At 42.9% G+C, this 26,200-nt stretch overlaps 2 protein-coding genes across 2 annotated transcripts in view; both read left to right on the forward strand.

The window, feature by feature from the left end:
- The first annotated feature begins 4,004 nt into the window (after positions 1–4,004).
- Positions 4,005–7,139, forward strand: LOC145362338 (putative G-protein coupled receptor 139). The gene is made up of 2 exons (XM_080218410.1): positions 4,005–4,248; positions 6,241–7,139. The coding sequence occupies exons 1-2, from the start codon at positions 4,005–4,007 to the stop codon at positions 7,137–7,139; spliced, it is 1,143 nt and encodes a 380-aa protein (XP_080074536.1).
- A 5,697-nt stretch (positions 7,140–12,836) lies between these two features.
- LOC145362339 (Ig heavy chain Mem5-like) overlaps positions 12,837–26,200 on the forward strand; it is a 57,628-nt gene continuing 44,264 nt past the window's right edge. Inside the window, exon 1 of the mRNA XM_080218411.1 lies at positions 12,837–12,882. Coding sequence (XP_080074537.1) covers positions 12,837–12,882 — 46 coding nt within the window. The remainder of the gene's footprint in view (positions 12,883–26,200) is intronic.

Here is a 26,200-nt window from a genome sequence, read left to right on the forward strand (position 1 = left end):
GATGATCCGGCACGCCCTACAGAGGTTGTTGTCTGGTGTCCAGATCGCTATTTTCCTGAAGGCTGGGTCGTTTGCTGCAACAATTGTCTGTTTGAGGTTGTGTGGTTGTCTGAAGGCAGGTATTGGGAGCATGGGGAGGCCTTGACCAGATGTTTGTCTTCATCGATGACATGTTGAAGGCTCCGAAGAAGATCTCATAGCTTTTCTGGTCCGTGAAAGTACTGGATGATGAAGGATAATGTGTCTGTCATGTCCTGTGTTTAAATTCTGAGGGGGTCAATGCAATGCTGATCGGGGAAAATGTCAGCAGTCAATCCCGCTCATCTTCCGATCTTTGGGTCAGTGTCCTGCAAAGGTGGCCTCCAAGACACACAGCAATGCAAAATCACCGGGCAGAAACTGATAGCCAAGTTCTGCACGAGGACAGCCTCAACGTTGAGTTCTTGCTGTACTGCACATCGTTCTCAGTATTTGGCCTGAGCTTGTGAAATCTTGTTAACTATCCTGCCTTGAGACAATTCATACTTCTTTAACCTGTGAGTCATCCTCTCGACAATTGCATTTTCTGTAGCTCTAAAGGCTTAATTACCTGTAGAGACTTGCATTCCAACTATTTACTTGCATTTGCATCAGTGTTTGTTTATAGTATATATATGCCGTGTTTGTTAGTCCAGTTCTCCACTCACCTGAGGATGGAGCAACGCTCCAAAAGTTTGTGATTCCGAATAAACCTTTTGGACATTAACCAGGTGTTGTGAGATTTCTGATTGTCTCTTAGCATCATTCCCTTTGTCAAATAAAAAAAAACTCCAGCCTTCCCTCTTATCACAAGACCATTTGTCCTTTCTTCCTCTCCCTCTGTCTTTTCCCTGACTCTGCACTGGTTAGAAAAAATGCTAAATATCTGCATTCTTCCTAATAAAAGACCACCGAAATGAAACATGCACTCCATTTCCCTCAGTTTCACAAAATGTTCTGTTGTGAGATGGCATTTGTAATATGTGCGATGTCTTGTCTTTGGGTAAAGGTTGATCAGTTTTCCCGTTCTGAACCACACCTGCCTTAATAACATAGGGAATATCATAGAATCCTTCAGTGAAGATGGAGGCGATTCTAGTCTGCACTGAACACAAACCAACCCATGCCCTACCTCCATAACCCCACGCATTTACCCTCGCTAATCCCCCTGACACTAAGGGGTAACTTTGCACGACCAATCCACCTAACCCGCACATCTTTGGAATTTGAGAGGAAATCGTAACAGCCGGGGGAAGCCCACCCAGACGCGGAAAGAACATGTCGTCTCTGAACAGATAGTGACCCAAGCCAGGAATCGAGCCCAGGTCCCTGGTGCTGTGAGACATCACACAAAACCACTGGTTAGGTAAGGTTAATAAGTAAAGGAAACCCATTTTAAATAATGATAATACACCAGATGTGTCACCATTTTCCATAAGAAAGCAAACACAATGTGAATGACTATTTTTATTTTCATTCATTCATGGACGTGATGTCGCTGGCTGGGCCAGCATTTGTAGGTTGTGTCTAGTTACCAATCAACTCAATGGCTCGCTTAACCCTTTTACAGGATAGTTATGAAATAAGCATAGTGATGAGGATTTAGAGTGATGTGTAGGCCAGAATAGGAAAGGGCGGCGGATTCCCCAGTCTATTCAACTTCACTTCATAACAAAAATTCCGCAGCACTGGAGAACAATAGGCTGCAATGTTACAATTCTGGATCAGAATCTGAGAACAATAGGCTACAATGTTCCAATACTGGATAAAAACCTGAGAACAATAGACAGCAATGCCTCAGATTCTGAGAGCAATAGACTGTCACGTTCCTTCAGTTCGAATTCCACCATCTGCTGTAGTGGGATTCGACCCAATGATCCACCAGACATGAGGTGACTTTTTCAATTAATTGTCTAGTGATAATACCACTAGGCCATTTCCCCCCTAAATTATGTTGAGGTTATTGGAATATATCTTTGGTTTGGATGGAGACGAGGAGTTTAGTTTATTTAGTAATGTCACAAGTCTGCTTATATCAACACGTGGAAATCCAAGTGTCGCCACACTCTGGCGCCTGTTCGGGCAAAACTGATGGAGAATTTAGCATGGCAAATGCACCCTAACGAGCAGGTCTTTTGGACTGTGGGAGGAAACCGGAACACCTGGAGGAAACCCATGATGACACAGGGGAGGACACATAAACTCCACACAGTGAACAAGGCCAGCACTCAAAATCTGGTCCCTGGCACTGTGAGGCAACACTATTAACTACTGTGCCACCACAATGCAGCCGCTAGTGACTTTGCTGTCTATGCTTCAAGTGGCAAGAACAATCCAGTTAATTGCAGGCCATGAGCCCTACATCAACGGTAGGAAAGTTATTGAAGAGGATTCTTCGAGAAGGATCTGTTCCCATTTGGAAGTAAGTGGACGTGTTAGTGAGAGGCAACATGGTTTTGTGAAGGGGAAATTGTGCCTCACTAACTTGATCGAGTGTTTTCGAGGAAGATGATTAACGAGGAGAAGGTAGTGGATGTTATCTACATGGACTTCAGTAAGGCCTTTGACAAGATCCCTCTTAGCAGACTAATGCAGAACATGAAATCACATGGGATCAGAGGTGAGCTGGCAAGGTCGATACAAAACTGGCTTGGTCAAAAAAGATAGAGTGTAGCAGTGGGAGGTTGTCTTTTTCTGAATGATGGTTATGACAAGTGGCATTCCTCAGGATCAGAGCTGAGAACTTCCCTTTTTGCAACATTGTGTATGACACAACGGTTGCAAGTTTGTGGATGATACAAAAGTTGATGGATTTGCAGATAGCGGTGAGGACCATAAGAGGATGCAGCAAGATATGGATCAATTGGAGACTTGGGCGGAGAGGTGGAAAAACGTAATTTGACCTCACTGGAATGGCAGAGGTTGAGGGGTGACCTGATAGAAGTCTACACGATTATGAGAGGGGTGGACAGAGTGGGTAGTCAGAAGCTTTTTTTTTCCCAGAGTGGAAGAGTCATTTACTCGGTGGCACATGTTCAAGGTGCGACGGTCAAGGTTTAAAGGAGATTACGAGGCAGATTTTTTTTTCTACAAAAGTGGTGGTGGGAGCCTGTAACTCATTGCCGGGGGAAGTAGTGGAAGCGTATACGGTAGTGACTTTTAAGAGGCGTCTTGACAAGTACATGAATAGGATGGGAACAGAGGAATATGGACCCTGGAAGGGGAAAGATTTTAGTTCAGTTGACGCAGCATGGTCAGTGCAGGCTTGGAGGGCCAAACGGGCCTGTTCCTGTGCTGTAATTTTCTTTGTTCTTACTCTAAAGCCTGAAAAAAAATGATGAATGATTTTAGCGCTTAATGAATCAAGTCACAAATTTATTGGAGGCGATGAATGGCAAAAAGTTCAATGATGTATATTATCCTTACGGTAATATTTACGGGCATATCCTGATATAATATAAATGGGTTTATGTTAATGCTAAAGTAAATTATCTCGAAACCAATAATATGTGTGCATTGAGAGGAGCGTTCAGGCCTCCACACTTAAACCTTTACATTGATCTTAAAAGAAAACATATACTATGATCATTCCAATGCGGGTAGGGTGGTCTGTCGGAGACTCGGTGCAGACTCAATGGGCCATATGGCCTCCTTCTGCACAGTCATGTCTGCCTCTCCATTATTTACAACTTCCCATACTTCCCTGAACCTCAACACCCCATCTAGGCTGTAAATTCTCTTCTTTGGCTGTAAAAAGTGTTGGATTGAACAGGTTGAGGTGAAGGTGTTTGTTTAGTGACTGTAATTGATGTGAGTCTGCATGGATCTGATTAGTGTGCCTGGAGGGATTTCCCCCTTCTAATAATAAGGGATTCCGTTCAATGTGTTGTCCCATTGAGTCAGCGGGAGCGACAACTCCAACACTAACAGCGATCAGCGGCTGTGGAGAGAGAGGGAGTGAGAGGAGAGATCAGAATCTGGGAGCAATGGCCCAGAATGTTCCAACAGTGGATCAGAATCTGGGGACAATGACCCAGAAAGTTCCAACAATTGATCAGAATCTGGAAACAATGGATTGGAAGTTTCCAGCCATGGACAACAGTTTAGACTTTTGGATTTATTTGTTTACCTTAGATAACTGGAGGATGCCATTAGCTTTTCGGATTGAAAGTCTACTGAAGGTGATTCAGCACGTTTACTATCCCATCTTGGCGATTGTTGGAGTTCCGGGTAAGTCCCTGTCTGGAATTGTACCAGTCCGACTGCCACTGGAATCGGAGCAAGCAAGGGTCAGAGCATGGGAAGGTCTGTTGAACACGGGTAGGATTTTGCAGTTTTCGGAAAAGTGAGGCTGTAAAGTTCTGTCCCCAGTTCCTAATTCTAGAAAGGCTGTTTAACTGTATTGATTTCCTTGTCATTTACTGTACTGGGTTTGCTGCTCTTGTTGTTTCTGTTGAATCCCTATATCCTGTTATTAATTCTTTCAGCCGCTGACAATTGTCTCAGGGCCTATGGGCTAGGGTGTCTTCTGTGCGCTGTGACTATCCATAGACATGTGACCTAACACTAATCCTTTGTGAGAAAAATATAAAGCAGAATCATTTTTTACCATCTACATGTAACGCCAGCTCACTGCCAATTGCCCACCCAGTCACCACGCTGCAGAATGCATTTTATTGATCATGTTTGCACAGCAGGATCTCAAGAGAAAACATGTTTCGTATTGAAATTCATTCATCAATGTCACAAGTATGCAAACATTAACACTGCAATGAAGTTGCTATAAAAATCCCCGAGTTGCCACACTCCGGCGCCTGTTCAGGTACACTGAGGGAGAATTTAGCACGGCCAATGCATCAAACCAGCACAACTTTCAGATTTTGGGAGGAAACCGGAGCACCTGGAGGAAACCCACGCAGACACAGTGAGAACGAGTAGACTCTGCACAGAGAGTAGCCAAGCCTGAAATTGAACCAGGGAGCCTAGTGCTATGAGGCAACATTGTCCCCTGTACCACCACAAACTTTCCTGGAGTCACAGAAACACAAACGTACATACATTAATAGAAACATTTACTGATAGAAGCAATCAGATTTAGGCACTTACTCCCACTCACACACAAATTCAGAAGCCAAAATTGTTGTAAGGCTCCGGAATAACATACACTTAAGAACACTCATCAGGTAGTCTGGTGGTCACACACAACACACCCACACACACCCACCCACACACACCCACCCACCCACACACACACACACACACACACACACACACATGCACAGGAATAATGGTGTTAATGGCTGAGCTGTCGTTGATAAACATGAGTCGGTGTTACAGGGTTGACTGTAGTGTCAGAGAGATGGCATTTTGGACCTGTTGTGGATGTAGTGAACTGTAGTGGATCTAGGGTGCCTGGGAAGCCAGAACTGATTCATGCCATGACTAACCTTTTCATGCATTTCATAATATTGGATGTCGGAGTCACAGGATAAGAGTCATTAGGCAGTTTGCTTGGCTTTTCCTTTGCTACTGGCCTTTGTTTGAGTTTTTACCTGGTGCATATATTGACAACATTCCTGCCAAGGGAGGGCTCATGGAGATGTAAATATAATAGAGATTCTGTGCTTCAGGGCATCAGGATCTCCCTCTGCCAACTGTTAGTATTGTCCAGAGGAAAGGGTCAAACCAACACTGTTTGGTACCAGCTCTGTTGTGGGAGTTGTCAGGGAGCTGTCTGAGAGACAACAGATTACCACCTACAGGACTCCACTCCGCATCTTCTGTTCGGGTTTACTGCCTCATCCTTCTTACCCTCCAAATCCTTCACAGGCAGAGGGGATATTTACCTGTAGCTGAGTGAGGGATAATGTTGAGGACTCCCTGGAAAGCTCTCGCCCAAATGTTAACTTTGTGTCTCTGCCAAGGAGCAGTACGGTGGTATAGTGGTTAGTACTGCTGACTCACAGCATCAGGGACGTGGGTTCAGTTCCAGTTTTGGGTCATTGTCTGTGTTGAGTTTGTACATTCTCTCTGTGTCTGTACAGGTTTACTCCAGATGCTCTACTTTCCTCTCACACTCCGAAAGACATGCTGGCTTAAAAATATATATTCCAATTGTTGTGTTTTTGTACTTTTTTAAAAAAATTAACCCATCGTAAGTCTAAATGGTAATTCCTTCCCCTGAATCATGTCTAATTTTATTCTTTACTTCCTTCCTGACAGTGAACATAATCACAATTGTGACGTTGATGAGCAGAAACTGTGGTCTGTCCAAATGTGTCACTCGTTACCTGGTGGCCATGTCAGTGGGGGATCTGCTGGTCATTATCCTCGACCTGATATTGAGACACATTCCCATTGTTTATGGAAAACACTTCTATTTCCTGCTGTCACTCCCCGTGTGTAACATCCACGCCGTCCTGCTTTATGCAGCCACTGACTGTTCTGTCTGGTTCACCGTCACTTTCACCTTTGATCGATTTGTGGCCATTTGCTGCCCCAAGCTGACAAGTAAATATTGTAGTGAGAAATCGGCGGCTGTGGTTCTAGGAACAGTGACAGTGCTGAGCTGTTTAAAGAACATTATCTGGTATTTTATGTTATTAAATACATATCGGCTGCAGAACCTCCCCTGGTTTTGTCACTTCACAACTGGTGTTATGTACTCTCTGGCCTGGGGAACAATCGAGTTCCTCCATTACATTCTAACCCCGTGTGCCCCATTCGTCCTGATTCTGCTGCTGAATGCTCTCACCGTCAGACACATTTTAGTGAGCAGCAGAGCCCGGAGGAGACTCCGGGCTCACCGCAGCGGTGAGAAGCCCAGAGACCCAGAGTTGGAGAGCCGAAGGAAATCCATCATTTTCCTATTTGTTATCTCAGCCAATTTCATTATCTTATGGTCAGCATTCATGGCTTATTCAGTATGGAATCGCATGTATGATTTGGGCTATCATTTGCGATTAGATTTTTATGTTCTGGAATTGGGCTTCATGCTGCAACTCACAAGTTGCTGTACAAATACTGCCATTTATGCTGTGACACAAACTCAGTTCAGGCAGCAGCTAAAAAATCTACTGAAATATCCCCTTACTGCAATTTTTCAACTCAATACAGCCTGAGAGGAAATGACAACAACAAGACCTCTGACTCTTCCTATTGGGCATTCAAACTGTAAATCACCAAACAGCCTCACAGGGATAGAAAGACTGACAGATAGATAGAGAGGACAATGTTAGCAACAGTGAGATTATTAGACAGAGAGTGGCAAAGAGAGGGAAAGGCACGAAGACTTGGAGAGCAAAGAATTTGAAAGAGTTTCTAACAGGTACAGGAAAATAAACAGGGAGACAGAGAGATAGAAGAGAGACAAAGACAGAGCCTCACAGAATGTGAAAGACAGAAATAGTGAGGAAAGTGGCGAGAGAGATAAACAGGGAATGAGAAAGACAGAAATAATGAGGAAAATGGCGAGAGAGATATACAGGGAATGAGAAAGGGAGATAGAGGAAGACAGATTGGAGTTTGTAATGCGAGAGGGAGAGGGAGACAAGGGGGGTGGGGGAACGGGAGGCAAAAAGTGATGCAGAAGGAAATAGCCAGAGACAGATAGAAACAGAGATATCGAGACACAGAGCAGGAGTGAATGGGAAAGAGTGGGACTGAAAAAGCACAATGGACAAAGCAAGAGCAAAAGTCAGAGTGAGGTGGGTGGGGGGGCAGAGAGACAAATAAATTAAAGAGGGACAGGGAGTGGAAGTGGGAGAGTGACACTGAGGGGGGGGGGCAGGAGAGACAGAGGGAGAGTGGGGGAGAGGCGGAGAGACAGCAAAAGACAGAGTGAAACATCGAGAGAGACAGAGGCACAGAGAGACATAGAGAAAGAGTGACAGAGAGAGAGCCACAAGAAACATAGAAAGAGGTAGAGAGATATATCTAAGGAATTCAACGATAACCATCAGGTGGAGCTTTGGAATATGAGCTCCCTGATTGAGGCAGTTAATGCTGTCCAATCCGGGAGCCCCATGTCTACACTCAGGTGTGGATGTGATGGACTGTAGGTTTTATCACTTAAGCATTAATGCAAGAACTCAGTTAATGTTCTGGGCACATGGATTCTGATCATGCCACCGCAGATGGTGGAACTTGAGTAAATATATCTGGAGTTTAGAATTCGTTAGTGACCATAAAAACATTGTCCATTTTCAGAAAGACCCATCTGGTTTATCAATGTCATGATGTGGATATGCCGGCGTTGGACTGGGGTAAACACAGTAAAAAGTCTGACAACACCAGCTTTAAGTCCAATCGATTTATTTGATAGTAAATTCACTAGCTTTCGAGGTTACCCTCTTCGTCAGGTGAATGTTTGTCACCAGAACTCTCCATTCACCTGACAAAGAGGGTAACCTCGAAATTTAGTGAATTTACGATCAAATAAATCGGTTGGACTTAAACCTGGTGTTGTCAGACTTTTTACTGTGTTTATCAATGTCCCAGGGAAGGGCCACAGCAATGTGGTTGACACTTCATTGCCCTCTGAACATGGGCAACTAGGCATCAGATTTGCAAAGGAAGATGCCTTGAGTTGGCTCCAATTAACAGACACTGATCATATCCCCAGTGGAAGAGACGGTAATCATGAACTTTTTCAAAACTCTCCCAGTGGCAGCCAATAATATTTGGCTTTGGATACAAAATTACCCAGTCCTGAATAAACTGAAGCAGCGAGCGCTGATGGGGGAAACCAAAAGGCCGTTACAGCCTGAATTGCACCCATATTGGAGTGGCAGAGGACAGCTGACTGTGGAAGATGGCACACGCCGATGGGGTTCAAGAGTGTCATCCTGAGCCAAGGTTCACCATCTCATCCTCACGGTACTCGTGGCCACCCAGGAGTGACAAACTGAATAACCTCCAAATTGCCACGTCTGTGGCCAGGTATGAATACAGGTATTTGGTCGTGGGTCAGTGTTGGCAATGTCAACAAGGGACAAATGTCACCAGTCACTACTCTTCACACTTGGGAATGGCTGGAACGGCCATAGACGTGACTGCACATGGTCAGTGCCGGAACGTTCATGGGGACTATGTTCCTGAAAATGGTAGATGCTGATTCACAATGGATGGCCATACAGAGGGTGAGATCATCAAACACAAGGACAAGAGTGGAGAAACCTCACTCCTCTTTCTTGACACCCAGGATCCCACAGGCGTTGGTTTCTGAACATGGACCACCCTTCAACTGCCAGGACTTTGTGCATTGCAACAAATTGAACAGAATTTGACACGTTAGGAAAGTGCCCATATTCCCCATCATCCAACGGTCTGGCAGAAAGAGCGGCCCAAACAGTAAAAAGAGGTTCAAAAATCCATCCCACTGCCTCCTTTGACACCAAACTATCCAGATTGCTCTTCAATTACAGGACAACATCCCCCCAATCACCAATCCCCTCCCCTCTTCAACAAATGGAATAGCCCAAGTAGAGTTGCTCATGATCACTCTTCCCAAAGTCTAATTTTCCGAGGGTGGGAGCTGACACCCAGTGCCGTTTCCATCAACTGGGACCGGCACTTAAAGGCAGTTGTTAGGCTATTAGTTAAGAATCATGGCAATGGATATGCTGGTTATGAGGCACGTTCAGGTCAGGAACAGGGCCAGTTTCCTATCAAGTCCGCTTGGGAGATACCATCGATGGGAATGTTTCAAACATCTACAAACCATAAGAACATAAGAAATAGAAGCAGGACTAGGCCATCTAGCCCTTCGAGCCTGCCCCGCCATTCAATAAGATCATGGTTAATCTGTCGTGTCTCAGTTCCACATTCCCGCCCTCTCCCCATAACCCTTAATCCCCTCTCTTATCAAAAACCCATCAACCCGCGTCTTAAATATATTTAGCGACTCAGCCTCCACCACTTCAACGGGCAGGGAATTCCAGAGATTCACCACCCTTTGAGTGAAGAAGTTCCTCCTCAACTCCGTTCTAAACCGCCCCCCGTTTGTCTTGAGGATGTTCCATCTAGTCCTACTGTCCTTTCTGAGCGGGAAGAGTCTCTCCAACTCTATCCTATCCATCCCATTCATCATCTTATATGTCTCAATGAGATCTCCCCTCATTCTTCTAAACCATTCTTATTTGTCTCAATGAGGTCTCCCCTCATTCTTCTGAACTATGAAACCCCAAGACATGCAGGGAAAATCAATTCCCGGCACACCCGGAACTTTGGAAAGAATTCCAGATACTCCGGCTCCTGCTCTCCATCTCCACCAGTGAGAAACTCGGAGTCTGAAATGGACACGGAGGGTTTAGCCTCTCGGCCACATTGTCTCCCGATAAAGGTAACTCGGGCCACAACACTCATGGTGGAACGGGAGAGCTCCGGTCTGCTAAACCCCACTCACTTCCGAGGCTGAGCTGGAGGAACCAGACCCAGCATTGAAATTTCAAAGAAAGGCTTCCAAGCCGGTCAGCCCTCGGCGGTTACTCAGGCCTAGAGGGGGAGGGGTGTAATAACTTAAAATTGATTAATGATTTGGGCATAACCAAGTATGAACTTCGGAACTGAGGCCTGTGAAATCTGCCTATTGAGGGATCTCCACAGACTGTAAGTTGCAGAGAGTGAAACGCTGAGAGTTGGGGAAAGTGTGGGAGTTTAGGGAAGTGGGTGGAGAGGTGTTGCTGTGTCTTGTGTCCCTTACTCCCCGGTCCATACTGCCATGTCCAGTTGGGTAGGTGTCTATCAGACATTACAGTTCAGAAAGTGACTTGGAACCAACAGAAGCAGCTGATTCGTGAGTAAGTTCTTGGAAGGAAAACTGAGGAAATTTTCTGAGTAGCTCCTACTGATGTCATAACTTCAGGAAGGATTCCTCATGTTGTTAATGTTCTAGGTACGAATCCGCTCAATGCAGCTGATGGAACTTGAATTAAATAAAAATTGTCTGGAAATAAAAATCTACTGATGACCATAAAACCATATTTGATTGTCGAAAGGACCAATTTCTTTCACTAATGTCCTTTAGGGAAGGAAATCTACCAGGGAGAGGGGAATAAAGCAAAGGTGAATTAGCTGAAGTGGAACTAGAGAACAGGGCCAGTAAGTCTCAGAGAAAGAGCAGAAATAGTGTGGCTCCTAATTAAAGCGGGTCCGGCAGGCTGAACTGCATTTGTTTCAATACAAGAAGTGTAACAGGTCAGGCTGTTGGACTTGGAGCTTGGATTTGTTCTTGGAACTGTGATGTTGCTGCTATTACAAAGACTTGGTTAAGGAAAGGAGAGGAATGACAGCTTAACGTACAAGGATACAAATGATTCAAGCAGGATAGAGAGTGATGTAACAGGGGAGGGACATTTTCAAGACTGGTAAGGAGAATATTGCAGCAGTACTGCAGGAGGACTGCACCCAATGTACTTCGCATGGCTTATACAGCGAGGCAGTATGGGTAGAGTGCAGGAATAGAAAGGGTGTACTGGCAAGATTCGGCATTTTCTATTGGCCTCCCAACAACCAGCAGGAGATTGACAAAGAGATGTGAATGAGAACTTGGCAAAATGTAAAAGTAACAGGGTTGTTGTGGTGGGAGAGTTAACTTCCTCAAAATTGACGGGGACTCATTTTGTGCTGAGCGTGTGGATGGGGCAGAGTTTGTAAGGAGCATCCAGGAGGGTTTGCCGAAACATTATATAGGTAATCCAACTAGGGAAGCTGCTGAACTGGACCTGGAAATAAGGAACCAGCCTGGACAGGTGGTCGACATTTCAGTAAGGGAGCAGTTGGGGAACAGAGATCACAACTCAGTAAGCGTTAAGGTACGGACAGAGAATGGTAAGTGTAATACGCAAGTGAAGACTCTAAACTGGGGGATGACTAATTATAACAATATTAGGCAGAAACTGAAGAATGTAGATTAGGGCAGATGTTTGAGGGCAAATCAACATCTGGTACATGGGAGGCTTTCAAGTACAAGTTGATAGGAATTCCGGACTGGCGCATTCCAATGAGGATGAAGGGTAGGTATGGCAAATTTCGGGAACATTGTAAAACGAGAGAAATTATGAGCCTCGTCAAAGTGGAAAAAAAAGGATTTTTTCTAGCCTAGGAAGGCACAAAACAATTATGAAATACAAGGAAAGTAAAACGAAACTTAAGCAAAGAGTAAAGAGGGCGAAAAGGGGTCACGAGAATTATTTGGCCGCAGGATGGAAGAATATCCGAAGGCGTTTTACACATATATAAAGGGCAAAAGTTTAGCCAGGGAGGGGGTTGGCACACCCGAGGACAGGTGAGGGATTCTATGCAAGGAGCCAGGGAAATGACGAGGTATTGAATACTTTATGTTAGTATTCACTAAAGAGAAGTACTTAGTGCATGATGAGTCTGGGAAAGGATGCGCAGATAGTTTGGGTCATGTTGAGAACAAAAAAGAGGAGATATTGGGGTTCTTGAGAAACATTACGGTAGACAAGTCCCCAGGGCCTGATGTGATATACCGCAGAATAGTGCGAGAGGCCAGGAGGAAATTGCTGGGGCCTCGAGAGAAATCTTTGTATCATCACTGGCTATAGTGGAAGTACGAGGATTGGAGAATAGCCGGTTTTTGTTTAGGGAGAATAGCAACCATAATCCAGATAAGCACAAGCCAATGAGCCGTATGTCAGTTGTCAGGAAATTATTGAAGAAAATTCTTCGAGACAGGATTTAATCCCTCTTTGAAATAAGTGGATGTATTAGTGAAAGGCAACATGTTTTGTTTTTGAAGACCTGATCATGTCTGACTAACATGATCAAGTTTATTTTTTGAGGAAGTGACGAAGATGATTGATGATGGTAGAGCAGTGGATATTATCTACATGGACACCAGTAAAGCCTCTGACAAGGTCCCTCATGGCAGAGTGGTACAGAATTTGCAGTAAAATGAGATCAGAGGTGAGATGACTAGGTGGATGGAGAGCTGGCTCAGTCATAGAAAACAGAGTGTAGCTGTGCAAGTGTGCGTTTCTGAATGGAGTGTTGTGGCTCAGGGATCAGTTCTGGTACCTTTGCTGTTTGTCATGGATATATAAATGATTAGAAGGTAATTGGGGAATCAGCTTGGAGATAATCGACACGTTGGGGGAAAGCTTGGAAAGCAGAGGATGGTTATTTAAGGTAAATGGTGACAGGGCAAAAAGAACTAATTGGTTGAATGGACGAGTAATTTGCATATTTAATATAGTGCAGAGAAAAGTTACATGATCAGTTTTGTTCAACAGAATGTGGAGAAAAAAATGGAAATGATGAAAAGTTATGAAAGTGAATATAGACGCCGAGGGACTTGAGTGAATATGTGTATAAATCATTTATGATGCAAGACAGGTTGAGACAGCTGCAAACAAAAAAAAGTGAATAGTTTTTCTCTATTGGGGAAAAGAATACAGAAGCAAGCAAGTTGTGCTAAATTTGTAGAAAACACTTGGAAAATCGTCAACCGAAAAATTCGGTCCAATTTTCGGCACCAAACTCAGGCAGAATCTAAAGTCAATAGGCTGGATGTAACGGAAAACACGAGAATAAGTCCAGAGATCAGAAACTTCAGTGACGAAAATATTTTGGAGAGGTTCGGACTAATTTCCTTGACAGGAAGTTGCTGATGTAACTTTAACGAGGCATTCAAAATCCTGAGGGGTCTTGATAGAGTAGATAGAGAGAAACTGTTCAATGGCAGAAGGATCTTGACACAGAGGGCGCGGGTTGAAGTAAATTGGTGGAAGAAACATGGAGGCATCAGGAAAAACATTTTCAGACAGTGAGTGATCCAGATCTGGAATGTGCTGTTTGAGAGTGTGGTGCAGGCAGCGCCAATTAATGGGTTCAAAATGGGATTGGATAATTGTCTGAAAATGAACAAAATGCTGGACTGTGGGGTACAGAGTGTTATTGGATGAATTGCTCCTTTCGAGGGCCAACACACACATGACGCTTCAAAATGGCTTTCTTCTCTGCTGTAAGTACTTTATCAATGTTGAAAGGGTGACAGTGACAGAGTGGTAATATCTCTGTGAGGGTAGGCCAATTTCTCAAGATAAATATTCAAGTCCAACTACAACAGGCTTCAAAATGCAATTACAATTTTGAATGTAAAGGTCATTTCCGTGATTGCGGCCATGACCTGAAATATATCAGATTCTCTAATGCCCTGCAGAAAAGAAAACTTTCCATCATTTCCCAGTTTAGCCCAGAGGTGACTCTAGGCGCACACGTGCTTGGCCATTACGTGCCTTTTATGATGGTCTAGAAAACCAGTAAATTCAATGTATTAGCGATTGCCAATATATGCTGGCCTTGCCAGCTGGATCTACAGCCCATGAAAGATTGAGAAACAACAACTGAAATCAACATATCACAACACCTGCAATAGCAAAGCTTGTCCAGGAGATGGCAGTGAAACTGCATTTTTTGGCACGCCACGATACAGATGATCGTCTCAGTTATTTCTGTAATAGACTCAGTCTTTGTCCATCCTAAACGTGACCCAGTTTATATGACACGAAATCATATTTCTGATTATATGACAATAATCTCAGTTGATTCTGTACTCAGCAAAATCTCAGTTGTTTGAGTATGGCATGTCTCTGTTTATATGAGAAAACACCACGCTGGTTAGAGAGTGTTAGATACTGTATACACCCTCTCAGTAATGACTGAACTGGACCCAGTCTGCATTTATATTAGTACAGGTGCTATATTGATATCTGGTGTATTCGGCCCTGTCTCAATATTACTGCACGAAACCAGTCTCTCGATTATATTGCAACAGATAGTATTGGTTGGATTCGCCATGCAAAATTGCCCGTTATTTTCCCTCAGAGTATGTGGAATAACCATGGTAAATGTGTGGGGCTAACGGGGATATGGCAGAGCGGAGGACCTGGGGTGGGATGCAGACTCGGTGGGCCAGATGGCCTTTCTTCTGAACTGTAGGAATTTTCCGGTTCTATTTCTAACAAACATCATAAACATTTGCGTGCTTACTTATTTTAAATATTTTATTTTCTAATAACCCCCTTTGGAGAAATGATCTCTTTTAGCACTTCCCCTTCAGTTTTCCCAGTGATAACCTTCAGCCCATCACTGCCTTCCATGAGTGCATGAAAAAATGTGTTTCAACTGAAGAACGGTTAATATGTAATTATTTACTGACAACCCTTCTGTTGTGTGCTCTTGCATATAAAATTATTGCAGCCTCACTATTTTGTTCCCGGTGATGACTTATCTGTCTTTAGAGATCTGTTGGAAAACGGATAAATCACGTCTCGAATGACGGGGAGGTTATGAAAATTGTTCTTCTCAGCGTCTCATTAAACTTCCTGATGTACGACTCAATTGTGTGCTGATTTGTGAAAATGATAATAAAAATGACCCTGGATATATAGCCGACAGGAGATAATTACACCTGTAATTCTCAGACTTCTTATTTCTATTGATGCAAAGGATTGAAACATCTGCTACTCTCCAGAGAAGGAGCAATATTTCTGTTTAACCGTTACCTTCTCCAATTCCATGGTAACCACCCTAAACATCTTCTACTGTGTATCGGTTGTACAATCTCGGTAAAACAATGAATCAGGATCAGGTGTATCATAAGAGTGGCCAGACCTTATGTGATATAAACAGTGATATCACCTGGTGAACATGGACTTCAGCGGTTCAAGAGAGCAGCTCATCACCACATTGTCAGGGGCAATCAGAGAAGGGCAACAGATGTCAGCGCTGCCCACACCCTATAAATGATTAAACATAATGCTCTAACAACAGAAGAAGAATCTAATCTAATATAGACAGATATGCTAGCGCAATGATGACATAAACTGACCAGGAGAATCACGTGAACCAACGTATGGGTTCTCTAAAGTAAGAGAGACAGAACATGATATAACATTTAAGTAAACATTTTTTGTGCGTGTGATCATTCTAGAAAAAGTGATTTGTCCAATAATGACAGACAGGGGTCAGATGAAGTAAAATCAGATGCAGGTTCTAATTCACAACGGATTGGGTAACGATTTCCAAAAATAATCATAGAGAATTAGAACATTATAGGTTGAATGACTGGCCCCAGTGTATCACTCACAGAGACAGCTGGGCCCGGAGTCAGACTGGGACCTGAAAATTAGGACATTACAATGTGAATGACTGGCCCCAGTGTATCACTGACAGAGACAGCTGGGCCCGGAGTCAGACTGGGACCTGAAAATTAGGACATTACAATGTGAATGACTGGCCCCAGTGTATCACTGACAGAGACAGCTGGGCCCGGAGTCAGACTGGGACCTGAGAATGAGAACATTACAATGTGAATGACTGGCCCCAGTGTATCACTGACAGAGACAGCTGGGCCCGGAGTCAGACTGGAACCTGAGAATTAGAACATTACAATGTGAATGACTGGCCCCAGTGTATCACTAACAGAGACAGCTGGGCCCGGAGTCAGACTGGGACCTGACATAAGGAAACAATCATTTCTAGGGCCTTAGCACAGGTTTCTTTGTCAGGACGAGTGACACAGGGATTTGTGTGACAAACACGGATTGGGAACCCTATGACAACCGCAGGAGTGACTGACTCCACCTGACTAAGAGCTGGTATTCCCAACGGGGTGACAGTCATGGCTGACTCCATAGATTTCTGTTATCTGAGATAACAATGGTGAATCTATCAGGGGAACAGAAAATCATCTGTTCCTTTTCATTCTTACAAACAGTTCCACATTGATACTCAGAATTAGGACATGTAAAGATTGAAAAGGCTAAGTATGAAAACCTCTCCGGAAGGAAGAAAGAACAGTGTGATAAATGTTAAGTGTTATTGTGCTTTTCCTAATCAAGTTCGATCCAGTAAAAAGTTGTTCAAAATGATGGTTTGTAAATAGAATTTCGGATTGGTTCCTGGCAATTACACACACACACACACACACACACACACACACATACGTTTTGTGAAAAGGTGAGATTTACACAAGACGACAGTGGTATAAATATTGCATTTTATTCAGTCTCAGTGAAGGACAGGGAGAGACACAAAAAAGGATGCTGGGGCAATGATACAGATTAAATAGATCTAGATTAAAATGCTCCCATTCTCGAAAATCCTTGAAATTTTAAACACATGAAGGACATGTCTTATTTATGTTCCAAAATTACTGTGAAATCTGATTCGATCACCCTTTCAAGCTGTTCATTCCAGTTCATAACAAATCTTGCGTAAAAATAAATAATTTCATTCCTGTCTCTCAGCTCAATAAAATAAACTTTTGCCGAATGGTTGCTGACCGCCCTCCCAGTTGAAATACTCTCTCTTTAATTGTCCCAATCAAAACTTCATGATTTTGAGTACGAATAAAAGTGTTCAAAAGATTGACAAGGAAATAGAGACACAGAGAGACAGAGACTTGGAGATTTGGGAGAAAGAAAAACCGGGTACTGTCGGATTAAAACTGAGGAACAAAAAATAAATAGCAGATGGAGAGAAAATGATTCAACAATGAAAGATAACAGTTATAATTTCCTTCCTTCATGAAAACCGGGAGTTCAGTGACTGATCCAGTGACCATCAGTTGTGTCTGGAAACTCTGAACAGATCACAACAGAATCATTTGTAAATGTCACCGCAATGTGATCTGTGTGACTTTGCCCTGACTCTGTGGGCAGATATAGGCCGCACTGACAGATGTTCTCACCAGATTGTGGTCCCTGGATTTATTTTCTGCTCAGAAGTGAGATATGCGGTTTGGAACCGGCAGCAAGAATCGGGAAGTTGTGTTACCTGAGAATGAAACAACCGGGGCAGACTGATGTTATCACAGTGAACAGTCTTCCTGCCTGTGAAGGTGAACTCACGCTTACAGCATCAAAAACAACCAGACAGATTGCTGCTGGTCTCAGTATTACAATCAGGTCGACTCCCATTTTAGTGAAGCAAGATAATTGTCGTATTTGGTCGTTAAATAGGTTAATTGAAAGGAAGGCGGACTGGAAATTATCACTGAGAGAAACGAGGGAAAATTAAAAGAGGGAACATTTTGTCCTGCAGAGAAGTTCTGAAATAAAAGAAACACTTTAAGTGTGTTAGGCGCCTTGTAAGAGAAATAGAAGAGAGAGGTTAAGTGAGTGAACAGGTCTGTTTCCGTCACTGAATTTCCCTTGATGGAATTTTTGTGCTTCATCTTTTCAGTCACAAGGTGCCGTCAGCAAAAAAAAACATTTTTTTTCAACTAATAGCTGGATCCGTCTCTTGGGTACCTGTAAAATTGAAGTGTTGGAGATTGAGTGAAAGAGAAGTCATCCGATTTCGGCACAATCTGAGACAGACAGAGGGAGGGAGAGAGAGACAGAGGGGAAAACAAAGAGAGAGAAGGAGCCAGGGAGAGAGAGGGGGGACAAGGAGAGACAGAGGGAGACAGAGAGTGAGACAGAGAGAGAGAGAGGGAGAGAGGGAGACAGAGAGACAGAGAAAAACAGAGAGAGAAGGAGCCAGGAAGAGAGAGGGGGACAAGGAGAGACAAAGAGAGACAGGGAGTGGGAGGGAGAGAAGCAGGAATGGCGGGGAGTAGGGGAGAGGGAGAAAGAGGCAGGGAGAGAGAGTGAGAGAAAGGGAGAGATGAACACTCATGCCATTCCACATATGGTGAATGATCTGCTGAGTGCCTTTGGCATGTTTTCAGACCCCATGCATCTGCATTTTTTTTATGAACCACAGTTATTTGATCAGATTAGTAAAAAGATTGTCAGTGAAGGGAAAGCTTTATGGATTGATTTAGACGAGGAAACTGAGATAAGTAGATTTCGGAGGGAATACCAGAGGTTCGGGCCTGAGCAGTTGGACACATTTCAAGTTGAGAAAAAAACAATAATTTAAAATATAACAAAACAAACTGCAGAAAGTATACACTTTGAATTATATTCTATCGTAACGTAACTGTCAAGACGTGTTCTGTGGCTTTTTTTTTACGAAGGAGGTAAGCAATTAATGATTGGATAGATATTCAGCCGGTTGGATCCATCTGAGATATTGTAAGTCCACAATTCAGTCTCACACTGTCAGCGTATCAGTGAATGTTTTTTAATAAAATGAGACAGACGAAACATTTTTCGGTAAAATCTGTGGTAAATTGACGCAATGCAACACAATATTCAACTAGTAAAATGTATCTCAACAGAGATTGCCTAACGGTGTTACAACAAATGTTGCACTATTGTTCAGATACTGACCTGTCCCCCAGTGCCATTTAGTCACTTAGAAATTGTTAGAACGTTCAAGCTAAATACAATAACAGAGCAATTCGGCGTTTCTCACAGCTACTTATAGATATTAGCAAACAAGAAACCTACGTTTCCAAACAAGAATGACTGGTATCGGACAGGCACATCCGATGTACATCGTGATTGACAATATCTTGACAGGAAACATATTCATTGCCCTGTATTGAATTAACAGAGAGAGGTCCTTCCGTCATGTAAAGAGACGAGCCTTGTGTAATATAAAAATAGATTGGATCTCATTTAATATGATCAGATCCGTGGTGGACATTAGTACTAATTAAGAGGACCTAATGTCACATAAATAGAGGGATGGTCCAGTGTAGATTAACGAGAGTATCGAGCGAATGTAATATAAAGAGGGTCAGGATCTACCGACGTATAATTAAAGATTGGATCTGGTACAAAATAAATAGGAGTATGGACAGGTGTGATGTAATCAGAGATGGTTCCGTTAATTCATAACTAATAAAGCAGTGTCTTCTGTAAACTGGCCCTTTTGTCAGTGGGTAACAGTTTCTTCCAAATGAGTAAAACATTCCCAAATTTTGTACTAAATCTCCCATAGACTGCTCAGTTCTAAGAGAAACAAACTCAGTGTTCAGCTGTTATGATAGTGGAACTCATGCATCATTAACGCCAAACTCTCAGAACTTGTGCCTCGCGTGTTTCCAGATGTTATTTTAAGAATTGATGGAAGTTTCACATGGATTCCCATTAATCATTGCCATTCAGTCAGAATAAGATTGAAGACGAGGAGAAAACTTGCCTCTGACAATTAAGTACATCCATGTAATATTGGACACTGACCTCAGACTTTAGACACAGTGAATTAAATGGCATAATATCAAAACACAACATGTGATCAGTTAACAGTCTTATCTCACAGGAATCAACATCATTTTTGAAACGGATGGTAATATGTTCAATTCCCACAACAGATCCCTGAACTCATGATCCAACCTGTGACCCAGTGATGAATGTTCAATTATTTCATTATTAGATGTGATCATACTTAATTGCAACAATATTATTATTCAACTAGTAATACAGAATTTTGAAATAATGCTCTGGGGACAGGAGTTTAAATTCCAACCCGACAGCTGGGGAATTTCAATTCAATTAATTTGTCACAACTGAAATATACATCCTTCTGCAATGAGTAACAATCATATTTCATCAAAGCTCATCTTCTTCTCTATTGGCTTTAAGGAGAGGAAATTTTACTTCTTACTTATAAAGTATAGACAATTGTCAGAAGAAGCAACAGGCCTGAGGATTGTGAATTAAACGAATGAAGGCAACATGATTGAGGGCGGAAATACATTATGAGAATAAAACAGCAGGGAACATTAGAGATATAATGCTGGCACTGTAGTACAGTAGTGAGCATTCCTGCTTCACAGCGGCCCGGATTCGATTGCCCTCTTGGGAGACTGCCTGGGTGGTCCTGCACGTTCTCCCTGTGTCTACGTGGGTTTCCTCTGAGTGCTCCAATTTCCATGCACATTCTGTTTTGGTCAGAAGAATTCACCCGGATAGGCGCCAGACTGCGGTGACTTCATTGCAATGCTAATGTAAGTCTTATCAGTGATTTTTTTTTAATAAACTAATTCCAAAAACGTCTATAAATATCTGAATGGACGAAGATTAATAAACACAAATGTTCGAAACTTGCATTCAGAATCCAGAGAAATTATAGTGGGGAAGGAAGAAATGTTGGTGGAATAGACAACAAAGTTTGACTTCATCTTCGCAAAAGAGGACACAAGTATCCTTCAAAAAATGTTATGGAACCAAGGGAATAGTTGGAAGACGGCATTGAAGAAGACTAGTATTAGTAGAAAAATCATGTTGGGGAAATTGATACGGTTAAAGGCTGAGAAATCACTGGGGCCTGATAATCTACATCCCAAAATATGAAGGGAAATGGCCCCGGAGAACATTGGATGCATTGGTAGTCATCTTCTAAAATTCGATAACTCTGTAGCAGTTCCTACAGATAGTAACTCCAATGTACACAATGGAAGGGGGAGTGACGATGTTGAATTACAGCCTGATTTTTCTATCAGTAAAGATGTCAGAGACTGTTATCAAAGATATAATAGCAACATATTTGACAGGCATCAACGGAGTTGGATGAAGACAGCCATCTTAAGAAAGCCATGCTATTCTTAACAAACCTACTTGCGTTTTTTTTTGGCTAATGTAAATAATAGAATAGGCAAGGGGGAGGGGGGTGGACCACCGTACATGGCGTATTTTCACTTCCCCCAGACATTTGGGAAGGTTTCTCATAAAATATTAGAAGGCCAAATTAAAGCACGTGGGATAGGGAGTAACGTGCTGATATAGGTATATAAAGTGTGGGCAGATAAGAAAGTGAGAGTGGAAATAGATGGGGATTTTTCCCGAGCAGTTTTCAGCTCCAAGTGGGGTACCACAGGGTCTGAATTTATTTTATTTATTTATTCTTCACAAGTACACTACAGTAACACTGCAAGGAGGTTACAATGAAAATTCCTGAGACACCAAACTCCAGCTCACTTTCGGGTACACACACCTGAGGGAGAATTTATGCCAATGCACCTCAGCAGAATGACTGTGGGACTGTGGGAGGAAACCTGAGTACCTGGATGAAACCCACATAGACACGGAGAGAACGTGCAGACACCGTGCAGCAATGACCCGAACCGGGAAATGAACCGAAGTCCCTGGCCCTGTGGCCAGTGGGATCTAGATGAAGGAATCCATTGTACCATGTCCAAAATGGCTGGCGATACAAAGTTTGACAAATTTGTCAACTGTGAGAAGGGTTCTGGGCATAGCGCGAGGGGCTCGGGGTGGGGGGGGTGCGGCAGGGAGGGGGGCTTCAATGTGATCTGGACAATTTGAGTGAATGGGTGAACGCGTAGCAGATGCCTTGCAACGGGGATAAATGTATAGTTATATACTGGTGTGTATATTCAAAAGCAACATATGTTAGGAAGTGTGATGTAAAAATGGATCTGGGTATCCTTTTGCACCACTCAATGAAATTTTAGAGGCAAGTACAACAAGCAATTAGGAAGGCTTTTGTTGCAAGAAGACATGAATTCAGAATTAGGGAAGTCTTACTGCAGTTACGCCGGGCCTAGAAAGAGTGCAGAAGGGATTTACTAAGATGCTATTGGGACTTGATGGTTTGATTTATAAGGAGAGGTTGGACAGACTGGGCCTTTTTTGGCTCTGCGGCGTAGAAGGCTGAGGGGTGATCTTCTATAAAATGATGAGGGATACAGATCAGCAAGATTGTCAAAATCTTGTTCCAAAGATAGGGGAGTCTAAAACTAGAGGGAACAGGTTTAAGGTGAGAGGGGAGAGATACAAAAGTCTCCAGAGGGGCATTTGTTTCCAAAGAGAGGGTGGTGAGTGTCTAGAACAAGCTACCGCAGATAGTAATAGACGTTGTTACAATTTTGTCTCTTAAAAAACGTTTAGCCAGTTACTTGGGTATAAAAGGATATGGGCCAAATGCAGGCAATAGGGATTAGTTTCGGTATTTAAAAAAAGGGCGGCATCGGCAAGTTGGTCCAAAAGACCTGGTTCCATGCTGTAAACCGCTGTGACTGAGATGATTGGCTTTAAACAACCACAACCATCTTACTCTGTGCTCGGTATGACTGCGGTCAGTGAAATATTTACCCCCGGATCCACATTGATTGAAGCTTTGCTCAGGGTCCTTGCTGTGACAGTCGGTCAAGTGCTGCGCTGATGTCGAGGGCAGGCTCTCTCTTTATTAAATCAACTATTTCCACTATATTTGGAGTAAGTTTAAACGATTTCTGGAAATGAGTGTTCCTCGTGGGAACCCAACAGAGCATCACTGACCAAATTATTATTATTCCCATTATTATTATTGCTTATTCAATAATCCTTGATACTTTCTACTACGTTGATGGAGTTCCGTTCATTGGGTGGCATTTGGTCGAGTTGAATTTGTCCTGCCTTTTGCGATCAGGCGTGTCTGCCAAAATTCCACCATGTTGTGTCTTTGACAGTGTCATAGCTGTACTTGAATAGATTGGCTGGGGCACAACTAGTCCCAGAACAAAAACCGTTATTATTGTTGCTGAATTATTGTCAGGACGAACAATCTTTACAGTGTCCAATGCTTTTAGCATGGGGCTAGGCCACATATCATTCATGATCATATTGCATGACTGAGCGGGCTCCAGGAGATGAGTGACCAACTCCTGTCCCTATCCTGTCCCTCTCTTCCTATGTTATCCAGTGAAATGAGTTGAACTGCTCGGAGACTGGCATCTGTCATGCTGGGGACCTCAGGAGGAGGCCGCGATGGAACATCCTCTTGGCACTTCTGGCTGAAGATATTAGCAATTGTTTCAGTCTTGTTATTTTTCCTTCGTGCTGAGCTCCCCCATCTTAAAAATTGGGATTTTATTTGAGACTTCTGCTGTGTTTATTTTAAACTACCATTCAGGGCTGTGTGCTGGAGAACTGCAACGTTACATCCTGCCTACAAAAATTCAGATCAGAGTGAAGGTGTGATGTATACATTGACACGTACCGGTGCAAATTAGTTGAAACAAGGTGCCATATGATACATTATATTATAATCAGAGACAGGGCCCATTCCACATATGTACATATGGAGGCCAATTCAAAATGAACGGACACTGTGTCCAGTGTAGTGTTTATTGAAGCAGTGCCTGAATCATCTAAAGTAACTGATCAAGATTGCAGTTCCATCTGATGGCAGAACTCTGCAATTACAGTTAACTGCGACAATATCATTATCAGGTATGATCAATGATACTAATGTATCAAGAATTCATACCCATAGATATAATACCACATCCCCTTCTTTGGAAGGTGCCAAAATTAAAGGTGCAAAGAATTGTATATGTACGCTGTTGAATAATGTAGGTTAGGTGTTTCCCACCGGAATCTATCTAGGGGCCTCAATTATTTACAATATTCATCAGCGACTTAAATAGTTACAAAAATAGCCAAATATCCAACTGATATTGATTAAGATTTTTTTTAGAAAGCACAAAGTTAAATTCAGTTAATGTCCAGCGAGATTTGGAGTTCCGGTGCAGAGCTTCTTAAAATGCCACGAACTGTTGCAGAAACCAGTCAAGAAGGCCAAAGGAATGCTGGTCTTCATATCTAAAGGGTAGGAGTGTAGGGATGCAGATGTTGTGCTGCAATTGTGCAAAATCTTTGTTAGATCCCAATTACAGTACTCTGAGCAGGTATGGGCAACACATTTTGGAAGCGTGTTCACCCTGGAAGGAGCTCAATGCAGGTTTACAAGAATTATACTTGATTTTAAGGGGTTAGGTTGCGAGGAGAATTTAGTCAAATCAAGAGATTTTCGCTCGAATTCAGAAGTTTGGAGGGTGCGCTCACAGGAATCAACAAAATATTTCCAGGGAAGGACAGAGTTGACAAGGATAAAATGTTTCCACCAGTTGAAGGCTCGAGAATGAAGGACCATATTTTAAAAAAAGGCCAAGCCATGCAGGAGAGTTGATACAAAGCATTTCTACACACGGAGAGTGGCGACGTTCGGAACCCTCTTACTCAAACGCCAGTGGATGCTGGTTCAATTGTTAAATTTAAGTCTAAGATTTTTTTTTAATTGAGCAGGGGTATCAAGGAATATGGATCGTGGGCAGGTGCATGGAATTTGGTTACAGATCAGCCAAGATCTTAACGAATGGCGGGGCGAGTCTGTGGAGTTGAATGGCCCACTCCTGTTCCTATATTGCCAATCCAGCCTCAGAGTAAAATACCTCAATTCATGTTAATGTATTTCTGTTGATCCTGGTTAGAAGGAAGAATGTTGACCAAGGCTCTGTTGGAGACCATGGCACCTTTAACGTCCACATCGGCAATCATGGCGTTGGGGAACGTTTATTCCTTCATCATTCCACCTGAAAGATAGTTGGGGTCATTATCTCTGAATCCTCCCAGGAAGGCAAGGTGGAGTCATAAGTTGAAGGAAAATGTGTGTATTCAAATGTGTGTGTGTGTGTGTGTGTGTGTGTCTACGTGTATATGTATATAAAAAGAAGACAATATATGAGACAGAGTGAGAACAAGAGAGAATGTGTGGGTGTGTGTTTGGGCTGTGTGCTTTGTCTGGAAAATGTCAAGTTGTGCACAAATCAATTTCACAATGTACCAAATATAACAATCCACTCTCATCAACCTCATCATTTTCACTCTTTCCAGCTTCGATTTGAAGACCCACCATCAGCAGGATGTGACTCTAGACGGACAGCAGTATGTTTAACTGGGCAATGCCTTCTGAGATGCCCTGGAATACCACTCTGCTGAAAATAAGTTAAGCACAAGAAACAAAAGTTGGTCTTTCCAGCGACCCCCGCGTCCCATAGAAGAATAACTGAAATAAAACACAAGCATAAATGTTTATGTAGTATAAAATATATCATCTCTCTGAATCAGCTCTCGCAATCTGCCTGTATTTATTTCTATCCAACGATCACAGTGTTTGGTTGTGTTGGAGAGATCATGATTGTTGCTACCAAGGTGCCGGAGAAGCTGGAAACTTTCTTTTCCGAAGAAATGGGAAGTATTGGTATAGATTTACAAATTTAAAAATAAGTAAGTTGCCTGCAGCAGTGTTGCTGGGCAGATTTGTTTATAAATAGGCCCCATTGACAATGCTAAGAGTTTGAAGTTGGCTTGCAGCCAAGCGCTCAGTACTGAGTAAACAGATCTTTGAGTTACTGAACAAACACCGTCAGATGTTTCCTGTAAATATTTTCGGGTGTTTGTCAGCAGGTTGGACTGCTGCCAAATACTGCGTCGGACAGATTAACGTGAATCTGTAAGGATAGAATGGAACT

The sequence above is a fragment of the Carcharhinus amblyrhynchos genome, unplaced genomic scaffold (genome assembly GCF_965287045.1).
Source record: "Carcharhinus amblyrhynchos unplaced genomic scaffold, sCarAmb.v2.hapA scaffold_38, whole genome shotgun sequence".
Taxonomy (NCBI): Eukaryota; Metazoa; Chordata; class Chondrichthyes; order Carcharhiniformes; family Carcharhinidae; genus Carcharhinus; species Carcharhinus amblyrhynchos.

Coding starts and splice junctions, on each gene's coding strand:
- LOC145362338 (XM_080218410.1), top strand. CDS start 4,005: ATGGCCCAGAATGTTCCAACAGTGGATCAGAATCTGGGGACAATGACC. Junction 4,249..6,240: donor GGCGATTGTTGGAGTTCCGG/GTAAGTCCCTGT, acceptor CCTTCCTGACAG/TGAACATAATCACAATTGTG.